Source organism: Tenrec ecaudatus, chromosome 4 (assembly GCF_050624435.1).
Source record: "Tenrec ecaudatus isolate mTenEca1 chromosome 4, mTenEca1.hap1, whole genome shotgun sequence".
NCBI classification, from domain to species: Eukaryota; Metazoa; Chordata; class Mammalia; order Afrosoricida; family Tenrecidae; genus Tenrec; species Tenrec ecaudatus.
In genome coordinates this window covers 92,034,457-92,052,939 of record NC_134533.1, presented here as the reverse complement: position 1 = coordinate 92,052,939, position 18,483 = coordinate 92,034,457, and the positions used below count along the sequence as shown (strand labels likewise).

Genomic DNA, 18,483 nt, shown 5'->3' with positions numbered 1-18,483 from the left:
ATCTGACCCGGATTCCATATGTCGTGAGCTCTTTTCCATACCAGGGTACATACACTGGTGTAGCCCGCAGTGAAAGGCAGGACTGGGGTCATGATCGCAGGGGTGGGTGGTGGGCGAGGAAGTCTCAAAGAACCAGAGCAATATTGGGTGTCGCATCGGTGCTATACTTTGCCCTGGCGGACTCATCCCTTCCTGTGACTCTTCTGTGCGGGGATGTCCTATTCTCTACTGATGGGTTTTGGGTCCATCTGCTTCTCTTTGAAGGAGAAACCTGTTTCTGTCCTCTGCGGCGTTCCTACCAAGTGTTTCCACGAAGACCACCAAACGAGTCCCCTGACGGGGAAGGGATCGTCAGGCAGCATCCAGTGGTCTTTTGATGTCCTCCCTCCCATGTTCACTCACATACGCAGGTGTCATTTCGAACACGGTTCTGCAAGTTGCATGACAGAAAGGAACCCCTCCTCTCTTTGAGGCGCCGACGGAGTCTGCAAGGCTATCGAACAGAGCAGCGTCCGCAGCAATGTAAGCTGGCCCCAAAACCAGGCTGCTGGCCCCCAGGGTCGTTCAGGGAGGGAGCCTGGCAGATGCGCCTCACCTCGGAGGTCTCTGTTGAAATCGTGAAGCCTTCTAATCTCGCCTTCCAGTTTGTTCCTCATCGCCTTGTCCAGAGACTCTCGCTTGGTGCTAGATTTGACCAGACTCTCATACGCTTCCGAAATCCTCTGCAGTTCTTTTTCAAACTGGAAGAAAGAACTCGGCATTAAAGTGGGACTGTTAATGTCCGTGCTGGATGCCCCCAGTGTCGCACCCCAAATTTCAGCCCTACCAAATCGTTCAATCCACTTCCCCCCTTCTTTCACTGCAACCCAACGCTGTCGAGTTGATTCCCACCCGCGAGTGATAAATGAGCAGTGCCTCGTTGCGTGTCTGCTGTGGAAGCACATCACCAGCTTTGGCCAAGGGCACCCTCGGGCGGGTGCACACCATCATCCTACAGGTTGGTAGTTGAGCACAAACTGTGCTACCTCGGACCTTAAGGCCTCCATACCCACTGTTGATGAGTTAATTCTGACTCAAGAACTGTCATACCGAAAAAGTTTAAAAATCCACTCATTGCCACTGAGTTGACTCTGACTCACAGGGAGCCTATCGGCCAGAAGAGAACTGCCCTCACGTTTCTGCAGCTGTAAATCACCACAGGAGGAGAGGGTCTCGTCCTGGCGATTCTGAACTGCTGACCTTGTAGTTATCAGTTATCGATGAGTTATCCTCTAAGCCACCAAGGCACCTCTAAGAGCTACCAGAGAATCCTGTAAATAACAAACTAACCATTTGGCCAAGTGGTCTCACGTTGCCTTGCACACCTCCCTCTGTACAAATACTTGGCAGGATGAATGTAACAGAGCTTAAACTACCCTATTGTGTATGGCAACAGGATGATCATCATCGTTCCTGGTGATCACAAGGAAACATTAGACCAGAACTAATGAGCTACAGCTAGAAACCAACGCCCAGACTCCAAATTTTCACGTCTGCCTACTAATCCCTAGAAGGTAATTAACAATAAAAGAAACAAACCAAATTCACTGCCATCGAATCGATGACAACTCAAAGCAACCCTGTGGGGCAGCAGAGGACACAAAAAACCCACCTGAAGAGAGGCTTCATCGCCTGCTGCTTTTAACCCACTATCTATGAACCGATCCTGCTAAAGAGCGGATGAGTGTGTGCTTGGCTATAAACAAGCACTCCACAGGAAGCTTTTTGTATGCAAGAACTGGTAAATCCATGATGGAATCTTCCCCCTCCCCTTCTATTCCACTACATGGAGAAGGATGACCAGGAGCCTTTAACCCATGGCATAGACACATCTGTCACAAGTAGCAATAGCATTTCCAGCAGGGGGTCTCCATGTGCTTTCTGAACTAGAGATCACAGCCCACATTTGTTTTGTACACACCACCAATGCAGGAGACTGGGTGGAGCGTGTCTGGATCCATGGTGAGGTGGATCAGAGTTGACAGGGCATCAAGAGATCTGCGCCACTCTTTCCGTTCCCTCGCAGAAGAGGTGTTACCAAGACGTGGGCACTTGCTTTCTGAACCCTAAGTGGTCCGATGGGAAAGTTCTCCTGAGGTTCCCCCTATAAATGGCAGACAGCCTGACAGATGCCTATTGCACACTGAACAGTGGACTGACAGTGGCTGCAGCCACAGGCTTGAACATACATCACCAGGATCGTGCAGATGTTGCAGGACTGGGCAATGCTGTACACAGGGTGACCATGAGTCGGGGCTGATCCAATGGTACTGAACAACAACTACATGTGCCACAAGCTATTTTGGGCACTGAGGGTTTAGAAATAAGGCCATTTCTGGCCTTTGGGAGCTCAGCCTCGAGAGCTGGCCGACACACATGCTCTCTAAATGAGGCGTGTGGGTGCACGATGGCCATGGGTAAAGTAATCCTGCAGACACGGGAACAGGTTTCTTTCAAAAGAAAAAAAATTTTTTTGGAGAAAGTGACATTTTAGAAAAACAAACCTTAAAGGATGGAGAGAAATTTTCCAGGCAAGAGAAAGAAAAGTTACAAAGCCAAAGAATATTCTAGGCAGAAGCTGTAATATGAGCCAAATCCCAAAGCCATAAAAGTATGTGGTCCAGAGGACGAGAGTGAGGCAGAAGCAGCAGGAGCCGGGGCCCAAAGTTAAACCATTAGGCTGAGAGGCAAAGGCCTCCAGGGAAAGGTGATGCTTAGCAGTAGACTGTCAACACGGTCACCTGGGTTTTGATAGGAATACCACTACAATATGGCATGAAAAACCAATTTGGTCTGTATACTTTCACTTAAATCACAATGATAAATTAAAAACAACCACTAACCTGGCACAGGGCGGTGGGGGGGGGGTGGCATTGTCAGAGAGTAGGGAGGAGAGGGAAGACCAAGTAAGATCCTAAAGTTAAGTAGTTTCATGACAGAGACATGAACATGAACTTCAGACTTACTGCCACGGAGTCAATTCAGCTCATACGATCAATTCAACTCAGTCAATTCAACTCAGACCAGAACTGCCCCCCGTGGGTTTCCGAGGCTGTAAATCTTTAGAGTAGCAAGCCTCCTCTCCCATGCAGGGTTGGTGGCTTTGAACCGCCAGCCTTGCCACCAGGGCTCCTGAATATGAAGTAGGACCCCTGAAAGGGCACTGAAGAGCAAAACCAATAGGTGCTGGGGACTGGGTCTGGGTGGCCAGGGAGAAAGAAATCAAAGATATTTTAGACATTCAAAGCGTAGAAGACTGGGTAGTAATAGCTAACCAAAACAACAGCAACGATAAGGAAAACAGAACGAAACAATCTGGTGTTTCAGATGGCGAGCCTGAGGAGCCTGCTGAGCCTCTCGGCAGAGATTTCCAGAAAGTCAGTAGTCGGAGATGCGCGGCGGGGGTCACCAGTGTTCAGATGAGAGATGGAGTCCTGGAGTGTAGACCACTTAGGGAGTTCAACAGAGGATTAGCGGGCCAAGGAGGGGCAGCTTCAGTTCTGGGGCAGGGGAACCCGTGAGAGACATTGCATAAACAAGTGGGCTCACACGAGCCAGGAAGTCAGAACCATAAAGCTGGCCAGAAAATGTGGTCACGGTCCCCAGGGCTTACAGTGGAGCCAAGACTGATACAATCTGAGGAGAGGTCAGTGGGGAGGCCTGGGAGTACTGAGCTTCCTGCCTGGCTTCGGCCAACGGGGTGAACCCGAGGTGATGAAGGCTCCTTTGGTATCACTTTCTTCTCAAAAGCCTCATTGGAGCTGAGCAAGGACAAAGAGAGGCAAGCTGATTCACTCGGAGGCACGATTTGCTAACTACAATCTCCAGACATGGAGTAGAACCTACTAGGGAGTGAGCCTCTCCTCTCTGGAAGTAATCAAGCAGAAACGGAATGACCTCCTTTCAGGACCATGAGGCCAGGATTCCGGGCATGGAGAGCTCTGAAGAACGTTAGGTCTAATGCTCTATGATTCTGGATCACATTCTCTTTCTGAGCAAGACCTAAGCGTTCTTCTCTGTACCCCTGTGCCTCAAACACAGTCGGTACCCATGATGGCCATGAGAAACGACAGGAAGGCTGGACAGCATGGCTTTGATACAGAAACAGCCAGTCTGGTTCAGACCTCATGTACGACAGCATGCAGAGAATATGGGGTTTGCTCTGCCAGCTCCCACCCTGCCAAGCCCAGGTGTCAGGAAGCCCCCCGCCAGGCCATCCATCAGTAAACCCTCTGCCGCTGAGCTGACCATGGCTCAGGACCCTGTCCCAGAAACAGAACTGTGAGCACAGGCGAGAGCCCTGCTCAGCTCCCACTGGCGCTCTGGCCGTAAAGCCAACGAGTATAGACGGATTCAGAGAACATCTCAACCGTCCCGAGCTGTCAAAGGGGGCTTTCCCCCTCTCCATCTCACCATGGACACAGCTCTGGGGCTCACAGGACCAGAGACAGGTCTGTGGCCTGAGCTACCAACTGCCCAATCACAGTCTGGGGGGCCTTAGCGGCTTAGCTCCTTCCCTTCAGATGCCCATCTGTGCCCTGATGGCTTCAAAAGCCAACAGGCCCCGTCTGCTCCTGGTGGAGATCCTCCCCATTTCCTGTGTCTTAGGGAAACTGGGGGGGGGGGGTGCGGGGGGAGATGCAAGATTGGATAAGCAGAAGGAAATAATGGAGAGCAGCAGCTCTCTCTGGGGGAGCCCACCCACCACTCCCAAACTAACTGGGATAATCGCTACCTGCTGCCTCTTTGGAAACAGGGTCTTCGTAGCTGGGCTGGGCTTTGACAGTCTGAATTATTCGTGCCTTTCGGCTGTGTTCCTGGCACCGTATACACAGGCTAAGCTCTGCAATTAAGAATTCATCTATTTTGGGCTCTGCCCTTACAATGAATCTCTGCAAGAGCCCACATGCTTCCAATACTGCGACGATCTCAGAGGAGACAATAGTGTTGGCATGGAATAATCCCATCCCCACAGAGTACAGGGAGTCCACCCAAAGCAGGGGCCAACTCCATGCCAGGGGCACCAGCAGCGATTGTCAACGGAAAGCCAAGCAGTCAGCCCAGCTGATGGCCTGACCTGAGCTCTGCGGCTTCAGCGGCTGCCAAGAGACACACAAGCAAGGAGGCCAAGGGAAGGAGAAGTGCTACAATGAGGAGGAGTTGGGGAACAATGCAAGCCACAAAATGTCCCACCAGATCTTGCATGTTGCTATTCCATGTCTCGATCCTTAGAGCAGCTAAAGACCTTGCAAAGGTTAGGAAACGTGGATCTGCCAACATCTGAGTCTCTCGGGTGACAAGTCTAGTGCAACACAGGACAGGCCAATGAAATGCACTATCTATAAAACCATTGATCAGTCATGGAGCTGAAGATATTTTGGGTCCTGTAAGGGAAATGCCTTCTGTTTTTTCCCTTTCTTTTCTCTTAATAGTCATCAAAATAATTTTTTTGTCACAGATTTTAAGAATTATCCTCTCTGCAGAGAAAAGAGATGTTAGGTCATTTTGCAAATGAGAAACATGCATCAAAATCAAGCAAGATCTGTGTGTGCAGCCTATCGATCAAAAGCATACATTCACTACGAAGTCAATCACAATATGCACCTGAGAGTGACCAGCATGCAACTCTGGCCTCCGCTGGGTCTGCATAACTCCCGCACACCCGCCAGAGAGCTTCCCTGTTCCCCATTAAGGGTGGAGTTGCCCTCCCGGGTTTTCAGACCAGACCTAGCAAGAAGCTGCCACAGGGAGCTGTAGCCGCAGGCAAGCGTGCACCTAGAAGAGACCCCACTTCCATGCCTACAAGATCAGCACTCGAAGCTGAACACTTTGTGGGTACCAGCCGGGCACGTGCATCGTCATAAGAATCCTAGTTAATCCCAGGCTTCTGTAGTCAGGCAGGACTTATCTCCCTTTACGAAAGCCTGCATGGCCTGGGGCAGAGCTAAGCACCTGGACAGTCCCTTGCAAGAGCACCGACTACCACACATGCACTGGAAAGGACACAAGAAGGCCCTGCAGCTCTCCTGTCCCTTGACAGGTGGGTGCTTTTACCACCCCACTCCATCTGGATCCAGACGCCGGTGGGACTTGGCTTGTGCTGGGTGGTCCTGGACTTCATTTGATTCTCAGCCCAAAGCCCCCAGAACAAAGGCTGGCACAGGGACTGTCCAGGTGCCTAGTTCTGCCCCAGGCCACGCAGGCTTTCGCAAAGGGAGATAAGTCCTGCCTGACTACAGAAGCCTGGGATTAACTAGGATTCCTACATTCTCACATCCCCTTGGTGGGATATACGGGCTGAGTTGCCCTGCATCTCCCCCATCTGATAAATTACAAGCCCAAGAAGAGCAGTGGCGAGGCCATGCTGCTTTTGCAGAGATCAGCCAAGGAAACAAACAAGGCAACCATCAGGGTGCGATCAGAGACTCCCACATTTAAGGGGGAAACTCACCTGTCTTAATCGCTCTCTGTTACTCATGTTCCACAAAGGGACCCACCACACTCATCCAGAGGTGCAAATCTTAGGTCAAGGTCAATACCCCTCCACCGTATCTACATGGCCCCTTCACAGTGCACCTGCAGGACTCTGCGTACACAGTGCTCTCCGCTGCCTGGCACCATGTGGGATTCACTTTTGTCTGGCTTAAAAGGGGCCTAGTTCAGCGTTAAAACGAGTTAAGTGCTGAGCCCTGGTTGTGTAACGGGTTATAAGTTGGGTTGCGAACTGTAAGGGTAACAGTTCAACGCACTAGTCGATCCTCAGGAGAAAGACGAGGGCTTTCAACTCCCGTAAAGAGTCATGGTCACGGACACCCACAGGGGCTTCTCTACTCTGCCCTGTACGGTCACTGTGAGTCAGAATGAACTCATTGGTAGTGAGTTTGGTTTTGAGTTTTTGAGTTAAGTGCTGGCGAGCAGGTCAATGAACCAAGACTCTATGAGCAGGTCAAGATTTTGTTCCTCCCAGAAAGCCCATACACACCTTGTGGAGCTTGTCAGCATTGTCATAGTAACCCTGAAGTTCCTGGTGAAGCACCCGGTTCTCCTCCGTCAGGATCTCTACCATCTGCTGGGCTCGCTCCACAATGGCAAATGCATCCGGGCCTAGTTGCTGGCTGGGGGAGGCGGCAGGCGGCGGCTGGGGGGCTGCCAGCGTCATGGGGAGGGGAAGCGGTAAGGAGACGGAGTGCAGCGGGCCACTGATGGAGGAGGTCTGGGAGGACATTGGGCTGTGCTGCTGCACTGTTGACGGGAAAGGAAGCTGGCACGGGCGGCTGTAAGGGAAAGGAAGGCCATTACTTGCACAGCAGGGAGGCTGCTGCAAGCCGGGAGGCCCCCACAGCGTGTGCACTGTCAGAGACCCCCCCATGCACTTTCAAATGCGAGGCTGAGTCCACTGGGTTCCATCATTCTTGCCACAGGACCTCCGGTGGCCTAGATACTGAGGACACAGCAATCTAGAAGGAGAGAGAGGGGTAAACCACCCAAATATAAACCAACAGACCGAGCACCCCAAAGAACAGCATCACTGCCAAGAAGACAGTGATGTGATGGGGCAGTGAGCACCTGGGTGGCTCTTTGCCATGGAGGGGTCAGCAAGGGGACTCTGAGAAGCTGTTGCGTGAGCTCCAGTCCGAATGACAAGCTGGGAGGAGCCAGTGGTTTCTGGAGGTATGGGAGGAGGGAGTAGCCTTGGTGGTGCTGTGGGTCAGGCACTTGGCTTCTCACCACAGGGTCAACAGTTCAAACCCGCCAGTCATTCCAAAGGAGAAACGATGAGGCTGTCTGCTCCTATAAAGAGTTACTGTGTGGGAAGCCCTTTTGGGGGCTCACTAGGAGTTGGAATCAACTCAGTGGGTATGGTGTGGGGATGAGGGAGGCACCGAGGTTTCCAGGAAGGAAATGATTCCTAGTGACAGGAGACAGAAATTCATGGTTTCAAATATAAGAGCTAGTACCAAGGTCCCAGGGCCGGTTTTAACACTGGCACGAGCAAGAGTAGGGAAAGCTGATACGCAGCATAGCAAACAGGAGCGGTACAAGATAAGGCCCGAAATGGGCAAAGGCCTTTGTGGGAGAAGCCCAGACTATTGCCAGAGTACAAGCAGGGACTAGAGGAGGATTTCTAAGCATAGGTGCAATGTCTCCTGACTTTGCCCAGAGCGGTATGGAGATGGAATGGGCAGTGGCAAGAATGGACGCAGGGAGGCCAGTGAGGAGCCCACCGTGTCATCTCGCGGGGAGCTGATGAAGGCTCACAGGACTGTTCAATAGAGAAGGGGTGGGCATGCAGTACGCGCTGGGTGTATCACTGATGGGAAGAGAGAAAGAGAGGGGAAAAGGGTGGTGGTGGAATTAACCCCTAGATTTTGCCCTCTGTGCTGGTGGAAAGTGGCACCATGTAATGAAATAGTCCCACCGAGAGGGAGTGATTTTGGGATGTGTATTTTGTTTGACTGGGGTGAGGGGGAGGGGGAGTCAGAAGTGTGATCTCCGCCGTGATAAACTCACAGGGGATCAGCAATAACTCAAGTGCCTGGGACCACGTCCTGTACTTGAAATCATGAATTTCTAGCCCCTGCTGCCTCTGCTCATCAGCAACTCCCCACTCACTATTCCGTTAACCTGTTTCATTAGAAAATGGCATTTTCTTTCAACCTAAAATGAGTTTCACCTGCTTTTTTTTAGTTTTTAGAAATATGGCTCGTTCTATTTCCAATAGACAACGTTGCTCTAGATCATGCAGCGTGTACACAAAGGGCACCAGTTGGCTTGGACTGGGTGAACATCAGAGCAACAGATGCCCACAGACTGTGGTCCACAGTTCCCCATGCACAGATGTTGATCGGCAATCTATATTCCATATAACAAACTTGGTGATTATCTACAATTAATCTGATTGATATGGCCTGTGTTTAATTGTGTGTCCTCTCCCAGCCCCCCACCCCCTCCAAAAATGTGTTGTAAATCCCAAGCTCTATGCCTGTGGTTACAGTCTCTTTGGGGCACAGGTAGTCTTGTCTTGGTTATGCTAATTAAGTGCAAATCTTGAGTCAATCTGTTAGAGAATATAAAAGGTACAGATTAAGATAGTATAGACCAGGGAAAGACAGATGACAAGCCACAGGGAACTCAAACTGACAGAGTGAGGCAGCCTTCCCTAGAGCACGCAGCCCTGAATTTGTAGGTCTAGTCTCATAAACTGGCCTCCAAAAGTGAGTTTCTGTTTGTCAGAGCCATCTACTTCTGTATCTACCATATCAGCACCGGACAACAGGAGAAAACACACTCCCTGCCACTGGGCTAATGTCAACTCACAGCAACCCCACAGAGCAGGCTAGAACAGCCCCTGTGGATTTCTAAAACTAACTGTAGACAGGAGTAGAAAGCCTCCTCTTTCTCCCAAGGAGAGGCTGGGGGTATTGAACTGCTGACCTTACAGTTAGCATGCCAATGTGTACCCACTTTGCCACCAACTCTCCTTAATATGACAAGAAAAGTGTGGGGAGGTGGAGCCGATATTTAACTAGACAAAAAATATTAATACATCACAAGAAAAAAATGCAAACGGCTGGTATTTTTCAGTGAGATTTTAAGAGAGAAATCATCTAGAATAAAGTATTTCCCCCCTCTATCAATACTAATAGTTTAACAAAATTTTATCGAGCACCTGAGCATAGTTTTTTATTGGTTTTAAAGTCTCAAGATAAAATACATATAAGAAAAGAAGACATAGGAAGCATATGGAAGAAGTAGGGCAAAGGGTCAGTCCCGGTTTCCAGGTGGTAGAATGATGCTGGTGGGTTTTTTGGTTTGTTTGTTTAGGGATTTTATTTTTCCACTTTATTCTACACATTTCTACAGTGCACATGTATGGCCACTTCAAAAACATCCTGTTACCGAAGTAACACACATCTGCAACTGGAAAACACGGAGAAGCGATAACACCAGGATGTGGCATTTCATTAAGAAGGGACGAGCAAACCACGTGAAAAGGAAGTCTTGAAAAAGGAAACGACCTGCTCAGTGGCTCCTGGCCTGTGGAAAGGTTAGAATTCCAGACAGGAAAAATGCCTCCCACGGACCAGGAGTGTTCCAATGCACAGTGTTTTCTGTAAGCGTCCTGCTCTCCGGAGTACCCCATGGACCGACCGTGCTTCCCAATGCTGACGCCCCGGGATGGGCGTCATTTCTACTTTTCTTCTCTTTGCACAGTGAGCGTGTTATTTTTGGGGATGGGGAGTTGAAGGGATTAAAGATAAGCACAGAGGGGCTCAAAGGACCTATGCAACTGGCTACAAAGTGGACGAGTCAGACCTCAAACTGTCACAACAACACCATAAAACTCACACACGTTCAAATTAAACACGTGGTTCTTGGGTCAAAACTGAGATGAAAACTCTTGCTGGGCAGGGCGGTTACAGGGAATCCTCTTGTTGGGACAAGTCTCTCGTTGAATGCTTTTTGGCTGGAATGACGGTAGTTTGCTGAGAAAGTAACCTGAGCATGACCTCAGTCTCTTGAACTCCGTATACTGCACGACTGTTTCTCAGGATGAAAAGGGCATAATTCAGCCACACAAAAAAAGTACAGGAACTCCTGAATTCTAATGCTGGTGGTATTCAAAACACATGTTTTGCTGGGAGAATTTAAATAATGCTCCCAGGCTGCATCTTCATTAAGGTCAATGTGTGGTTCTTAATCCTGCAGCTTGGGACTGGCTGGCTTTCTGGTCCCTCCTAGCAATTCATGCTCATAATAAATGCATCAGCTGCAAATCATAATCCGCTGCTTGGGAAACATGCTCCACACTAGTTGCTCCCCCAAGGCCCCCTTCCTCTCAGCCATTTCCAACCCCAAAGGAAGCAACAGCCTTCCTTTAACTGCAGCACATTCCAGATACCCAGGCCGCCAGCAGCTCGCCTGCCATGTTAGGAGCATCGGTTTGGCTCGGGGTTGACGTGCCCCCTTCTCTTAGCTGGAGTCCAGTGGCTTCCTTCCTTGTGGGGGAGCACTGTCACGTGTCCTTCCTTTGCCAGGTGCTCTGGGCTCTGCCCCTGGTGCTCCCTCACTCTTCTCCCTGTAGGCCAGCTGTCTTGTTTCCAGAAAACAGCAGTCACTGTGACTCTACCCGAAACCAAACCCAACGTGAGGTGGTCTGCACACTTGGGCTTCTTTTTTTTTTTAACACGAATCTGGGGATATGGACACCCCCCTGGTTCCCGTCCTCCTCCGAGGAAAGAGCAAGCCCCTGCAGACATGAGGACGAGGTGGTGACTGCCTGAGAAGAGATGTGAGCAAACGTGCGCTGGAAGGAAACCCACAGTGGCGCTCACTGGAAGGAAACCCACAGTGGCGCTCACTGGCTCCGACATGCTCTGGTAAGCTGCTACAGCAGCCCTGGCAGAACGGTCGGGCCACACACCGCCACGATTTGGGGTTCCTGCTGAAGTGGCTAGCATGCCATTACGAATGCAGTTAATACATTCATAGGCTAATAAACTGTTCATCACACAGTTACCATTCCTCCTTCTGCTTCTGGGAAGCCAGTAAACCGAACTTTCTACGCTGAACTGGGACAATTCAGCCAGCACACAGTGCAGGCCCAGAGCGGGGAAAACTGCCTCCTTGGACATTCTTCTCAGGGACGGGTGTCATTGTGAGTCTTTTCCCAAAGGCACATGGCCTGAAACAGATCACTCCGTCATTTGGAATCGCTTCCTATATTCGTTCATAACGGAAACATTCTACTAAAGACTACCTAAGGCATACTGCTGATGCCTGTGCAGAAAGATGGAGTAATTCAGAATTTTATATGCTTTTTAAACAGCCATATTGCTTGGTTTGGTTTTTTGTTTGTTTATATTAGGGAGTAGCTCAAAGGTGTTATGTTATTGGGATGACCCTCTTGAAGCTGTGTGACGTGGTTTTCCGTTTTCTTGGTATATAAAACCCAGGATTGATGGACCTATAGAGGCAGCAAGTAGGATACAGGTTACGGAAGAAAGGGGTACAGTGATGATTGGGGGAGGGAGATGATATCAAGAAATCCATGTAGAAAAAGAATGTTTGTTAAATGATTGTGGTAGCAATTGTACAATTCTGCTGGACGTGATTGAACTATGGAATGGTATATGTATTCAATCCCAATTAATTTTTTTAAAGCTGAATCGGCAAATTTTGTTACATAGCCCGCTACAGTAAAGCAGAAGAGAAAGCAGCATAAGGGAAGCGCCGTCCCTGTAGCCCGTATGAAAGCAAACCAAGAGACAGGCTAAATGCCCACGGCCAATCAGAGCTGTCAGCCAATTCGACTTGTTCTGTCCAGCGGTTCAAGATCGTACTGCTTGAACTCCGAATAAGAGGCGACCTAAGGATGGACACATTTTTATTACGCTGTTGGCAGAGAATACTGAACGTACCGCCAGAAGAACAAAGAACTACGCTTTGGAAGATGTGCAACCAGAATGCTCCTCAGCAGCAAGGATGGGGACAGCTCCTCTTCATTTACGTTACTCTGGAGAGGGACACCATGCTTGGTAAACAGAGGGTCAGCAAAACGAGGAGGATCCCCAGCAAGAGGAGGGTGTGAGTGTAACAGTGGGCGCAGACATGGCTAACAGTGTAGCGCAGTGAAGGGTCACACAGCTTGGTTCTGCTGTACCCAACCGCGAGTCAGAATGGGCTTGTTGGCACCTAACACAGTTGCTGCATTTTTTGAAATATGGAAAGATTTCCTTGGGAAAAAATATTCATTTTGACTAAGGTCCTCTAATCTATTTTGATCAAAATCAGATCAACCACCAGTATTCATTCATTTCCAGGGGCAGTGCGGACTGAAGAAGTCTAGTCCCTGCTTCTAGGAGTGCTGCTGGCACAAAATGAATCAGAATTAACATCCAAACCTACTTTCTTTCCTCCTTTTTTAAAGCACAACCTGTCTTATTCCCACCTTATCCTCATTCCAATCCAAGTCCGCCTTCAAGTTGAAGGAAGAATTCCTTTAACTGGTACAGTAGGAGAAACAGTCTCAGATACATGGCTAGCTCAGGTTCCCCTAGAGCAGTGGTTCTCAACCTTCCTCATGCTGCGACCCTTTCATACAGTTCCTCAATTGGTGACCCCAAACCATAAAATTATTTTCGTTGCTACTTCAGTAATTTTGCTATTGTTAGGAATCGGGCAACCCCTGTGAAAGGGTCATTCGACCCCCCAAAGGGGTTGCGACCCACAGGTTGAGAACCGCTGACCTTTTGGGCATCAACTAGTGGCCTTCCCATGAGGTTTCACAAAAAAAGGGGCTTAACATGTTTTCTAATCATCCACCAGTCATCCTCACATCTTTAGCATATCAGAATTGGTGAGAGAATACACAAGCTGCAGTCAATCAGAAATGAACAAAAATCCAAATTCGAGTTTTCTGACCCAAAGCTCTCTCCTCTGTCTCCCTGGACATCTTAGGGTCTTTCTGCCACCAGCAGTGCGAGTTCAGCCATCTAATGGACTGGACTGAACCACTAAATACCTTCCTCATTATTAGGATCATTTTTGCTGCACTAGGGAGATAGACGGGTGGAATGATCTCCATCAAAGCCCTCTCCTTCTATCCCAGGAGGCTCTGTTATGCCCAACCGAAACCAGGTGCTGGTTTGAACTGATTCTGACTGTGAGCACTAGGCTTATTGTGCCAAGCTGGCCAAGAGGAACATGTGGGATTAATCAGGCAGCAGTTTGATTGGAGGGAAGAGATAAATGGCTCAGCAAGGCTCGCCCCTCTCTCTCTTGCTCTCTGGTGATCAGACCAGCTTGTGGCTGCTTTAGTTACTTCTCCGACTCAACTTATGAGCTACACTCCCTGTGGGACAAGCCAACCCATGGATCGTGTTGTGAGAGCTTGAGGTTCCTTCGAGACCTGCTTCGCCACACTGCTGGGAAGTACATCAGCTGAGCTTGAGGCTGGTGGATCCTGTCATCTTGCATTGCTTGAGTTTGATATACCATCAGGCGGCTAAGCTCCTAAGGGGCCGACTGTTGGTGACCCGGCCCTTCTCTTTGTTGCCTGTAGGCAGACTGCTTGCATTTCCTGAAGGAAGATTCAGCTGTAAGCTTCCTTGACCTTGGACCAGCAGCCCTGTGAGTTGAAGGGCTTCCAGTATATTAACTGTTCCACGGAAGTAGTTGAGCTGAGCCCTCTGTACTGCTGCATGGACTAATTAGCTGTTATATTCCTTTGTGCTGTATAAATCTATCCATATATGTGTATATATAAAACCATAAGCATCCTGGTTTTGTTTCTCTAGAGAACCCTGACTAACACACTGACTCATAACAGCTCCATATGTAGAACTCAACTGTACTAGAGGTTTTTCAATAGCCAGGGTTTATAGGAGCAGAGGAGCAGGTCTTTCTTCTGAGACACTTCTGGGTAAACGGAGCCGTCAAACTTTCAGTTAGCCAAGCTCATCAACCTTTTGCACCACCCAGGCGCTCATTTTATTCAACAGCCTGCAGCTATTCTTAAACCATTCCTCTCAGGGATGAAAACATGGGTATCCCTTCCAGCATGCAAGGATGCATCAGTGAAGTTAAAAGGACCTCTGTTCATCTCGTGGGTCAAAGAAAACTTGAACATCACAGAGCACTGAGTTTCACACGCAACCTTGGTTATTCAGGCTGTGTTACCTGTGTCTTAAGTAGGGTGTTGTGGATGCAATTCTGTTTGCCCAGTCAGCCCAGGCCTGTCCCGGTGGAGCCACACTGGCTAGCCATGGCCAGCCTCACAGAGGGGCCTTGTAATGGCTGTGGAGGCAGGCTCAATGGCCTGCCTGTATGTCTTCTGGGAACTTTGATGTAATATGTAAACCGAGTTGCCACGCCTGGCAATCGGCTCAAACTTATATTCTTCATCTTTCTCATGTCATAACCCAGAGATAACGGCACTTCCCGCAACTAACTGGGTAGACCTCCAAGAACTGATTCCCCACTCCTGATCGGTTCTCCACCTGCGGCCAAAAGGCAGAGATCCAAATGGCTCACTTTACCGGTTGTCTTTTTCCAAACAGTGAAGAAGGAGGGGGAGGACGAGGACAAGGAGGAGTAGGGGGACTTCATTTGTGGAGATTTCACCTTCTACCAAACTCGAGAGGCTGAGTTAAATGTTTGTGGGGAAAAGGATATACTGTCATACACCATAAATCTGGTATAATTCAGCACAAGCCCGAGATTGGGAGATAATTAGAATGCTTAATCCCCAGACCTAGGTTTGCATTTAAATGTCTCCCGAAGGAAGAAAAAATAAAAGGGGAGGAAGCAGTGTCTCTGGTTCTCCAGAGGGGTCGGATGACAACGACGACATTCAAAACAAAGTGCCCTGCCGCCTGTCAGAGGTCTAAAATGCTTCAGCCCTGGCCCTCTCCAGTGACTGTGGGACACGTGTCAGCAGCTGGGGAGCACCAAGCGGCAGATCAGCCGGCGTTCTTTTTGCCAACAGGAGATGTGTGGCCATGGTATGCCTTGCACATAGCTCTGGGGTCACACGGGGACGCCCCAGCTCATCCAATTTAGAAACAGATCGATAAAGCTTTCTATGAAGCCTAGGTGGTGCCGTGGGATAAGTGTTGGGTAGCAAATCACAAGGTCAGCGGTTCAAACCCCACCAGTTCCACAGGAGCAAGGTGAGGCTGCTTGCTCCTGGAAAGGCTCAGAAACCCCGAGGAGCGGTTCCACTCTGTGTTGGGGTGCTCTGTTGTGATGACCTCGCTGCTGATGAGAAGTGGTTACTTGCTTTCGCTGTTCACGCTCACCCTCCACAAGCTCAGGAGTCGCTAACCACGGGTAACTCCTCCGTCGGGTCCTCGGACCCGGATTCTTTCCAATGGCCTTGTCTGCAGCTGCACTGGGTCTCAACATCCATGTCTGCTCCATGACTGAGTCTTGTCAGTTCTACTCCTCTACCTCTCTTCACCCCCAAACTCTCTCTCTTCCCACGGCATCAAGCCTTGACCTCGCCACTGCCATGAGTTGAGTCCATCTCATAGCAACCCTGCACCCCTTCTTAACTGGATGGTCCTCCAGCTCCATTCCTCTTAGCCAGAGGTGCCCAAGCTTATTTGAACTATTGCCCCTTTTCAGAAAAAAAAAACGTACTCAGTGCTCCCTGGCAATTAAAACTTTGGCACGATAGATACCCCATAATCCAGGGCAAAGAGAAGACCCTCTGCCTTTGCAGCCCCTGGGTTGGCCCAAGATCCCCAGGGAGCAGTACTGCCCATTTGGAGCAACAGCGCTCTCCATGCATCCTGCACTGTACTGAAACCACACTAGGAAACTATCCACCCAGCAGTATGCTGGGGTACATTCTAACCTGAGCATGACACTCAACTCCCAACCAGTCTCAACTTCCCTTTGCTAACATACTTTCTGCCACTTCTCACCATCGACTCTCCATCCACAAGTCCTTGGCTCATTCATCCCTCAACTTTCTGTCTGAGAAGCGGCCTTCTCTCTGTGTGATGCATCCTGCCGCTGCACCTCTACCCCACATCCCTCAGCTGCAAGACCAAACTCAAACGTCACCTCTCTGAGAAGCTCTCCCCAGGGCCCTCCAGTCATATGACCCTCTGGGTTCCCTACAACGACACACAACACTGCCATGGCCTGTTCAGGTGCTGGCTTCCCCCGAGATCCCGCTGTGAGCTGCTGGAGAGCAGGGACTGATCCACATGCCTTCTGTACTCTGAATCCTTGGTCCTGGGCTGCACACAGTCTACACTAAGCATTGTTGCATCAGTCAATCTATGAGAACACGCTGGAAAGTTCTAAGAGGGATTAAGGCAATATGATGAAAGGGGAGCAGGTCAAGCCCCCAGCCACCCCGGCGTGGTGTGTGTGCTGTGGACCATGGACTCCTCCCTTCATTGTCCATCTGGTGAAGGAGGCCTGGGGACTGGGGACTTCCTACAGCCCCTCTTAACGCGATGCCTTGAGCATTCAGATGGCATTTCCCTTTAAACTCCCCCATGAAGAAAGACTCCATCAAATCCCTGGGTAATAATATGTTCCAGGACTTTGGATGCGCTCCACAAAGTCAGCCAGGAAAATGACTACTTTGCCAGGACACAGGGCAGCGCTCCCAAGGATGGCCAACAACTGGGGCCCCTCCCCTGGCATCATAAATCCTCAAGTGCCCTCTGTCACACTCGGGAAAGTCCCAAGGGCCCTCTGTTCTCTTTCAGCCTACGCATTTGGAGCAAAAAGAGGTCTGTTAAGTATTAAGTGTAAAATGCCTGAAAAACAGTAAGTGCTGAAAACGAGACGGCTGAGTCTGGGAAAGCCTATGGGCTGGATAATCACCTGGTGACCCCATACTCTGGGGGCGGCTGGTACCTCAGGACGGCCACCTCCGTTCTGGCAGGCTGAGGAGGAGGGTACGGCTTGGCCATGTCATGGAGCATCCCCGGGTGTTGGTCACTGTAGAAGAGCCCGTGCTCCTGGGGTTTGCCGACCGGGGACATCATTTGCTTGGCCTTGAAGGGGTACTCGGGTGGAGGACCTCGAGGATCCAGCCCCTTGCCTGCAGGCGGGGCTGGGGAGGGTCCCCCGCCTGGCTTGAATGCCTTTCCATTCCCTGCGCAGGGTAGGTGCTGCTTCACCCCGTTCCTCTCCAGAGACAGCTGCATGATGCGTTCGCTCAGAGAGCGGACGTGACCCTGCTTGAGTTCTTTCAGGACCTCGTCCTTATGAGCCTGCCCGCTGTTGGCCCGGTTCACCGTGGGCCTCCCCTCAGTCCTGGACTTCTGGCTGGTGCCCATGTAGTAGCCGTGGCCCACCGTCCCTTGCTGCTGCTGCTGCTGCTGCCCCCGGAAGAACTGCGACTGGGCTTTGGCCTCCTCATAAGTGGGCAGCTCCTCGTTGTTCTGCTGTGGCTGCGTGGACCGGACCTGCTTCTCCATTACCGCGTTGTCCACCTGGTGTTCCTGACCCTGCGGTTCCTGGCGTGCTGACTGGTAGACCATTTGTGGGTCTTCTTGCGTGAGGTTCTCCGTGGAAGAAAAGCTGTTGATCGGGTGGGCTGGGCCTGCACTCCCTGTGGCCTGGTGCTGAATGGCCAGCAAGTTCATGTTCTCGGTCGGGGTGCCATAGCGCAGTTGTTCCTGGATCAGCCGCTGCAATACTGTTCCAGCTGCTGCATCCTCGGAACCTCTCATTTCCACCTCGGGGATCCGCGGGAAGTTCGGGGAGTGGAACTTACAGAGAGGATCCTCCACTGAAAGACAAAAACGGAAAACAACATGTGATCACGGGAGATGTGCTTGCGTGTCCGTACGCATGTGGCGAATGACTCACGTTCCAACTGCGGCGTGTTTAAAGACAAGCTTTCAATGGCACCCACAGCTCCACGCGGCCTGCAGTATCACACCCAGAGTTTCTCCAGCGCGGCCCTTC

At 50.4% G+C, this 18,483-nt stretch overlaps 1 protein-coding gene across 3 annotated transcripts in view; it reads right to left on the bottom strand.

Annotated features, from left to right (window-relative positions):
- Positions 1-18,483, bottom strand: part of AMOTL1 (angiomotin like 1) — a 98,393-nt gene that overhangs the window by 48,210 nt on the left and 31,700 nt on the right. For all 3 annotated transcript variants that reach the window (XM_075546470.1, XM_075546471.1, XM_075546472.1), the window contains 3 exons: positions 17,392-18,304; positions 7,022-7,313; positions 596-740 (listed from right to left, as the gene is read on the bottom strand). In XM_075546470.1, coding sequence (XP_075402585.1) covers positions 596-740; positions 7,022-7,313; positions 17,392-18,304 — 1,350 coding nt within the window. The remainder of the gene's footprint in view (positions 1-595; positions 741-7,021; positions 7,314-17,391; positions 18,305-18,483) is intronic.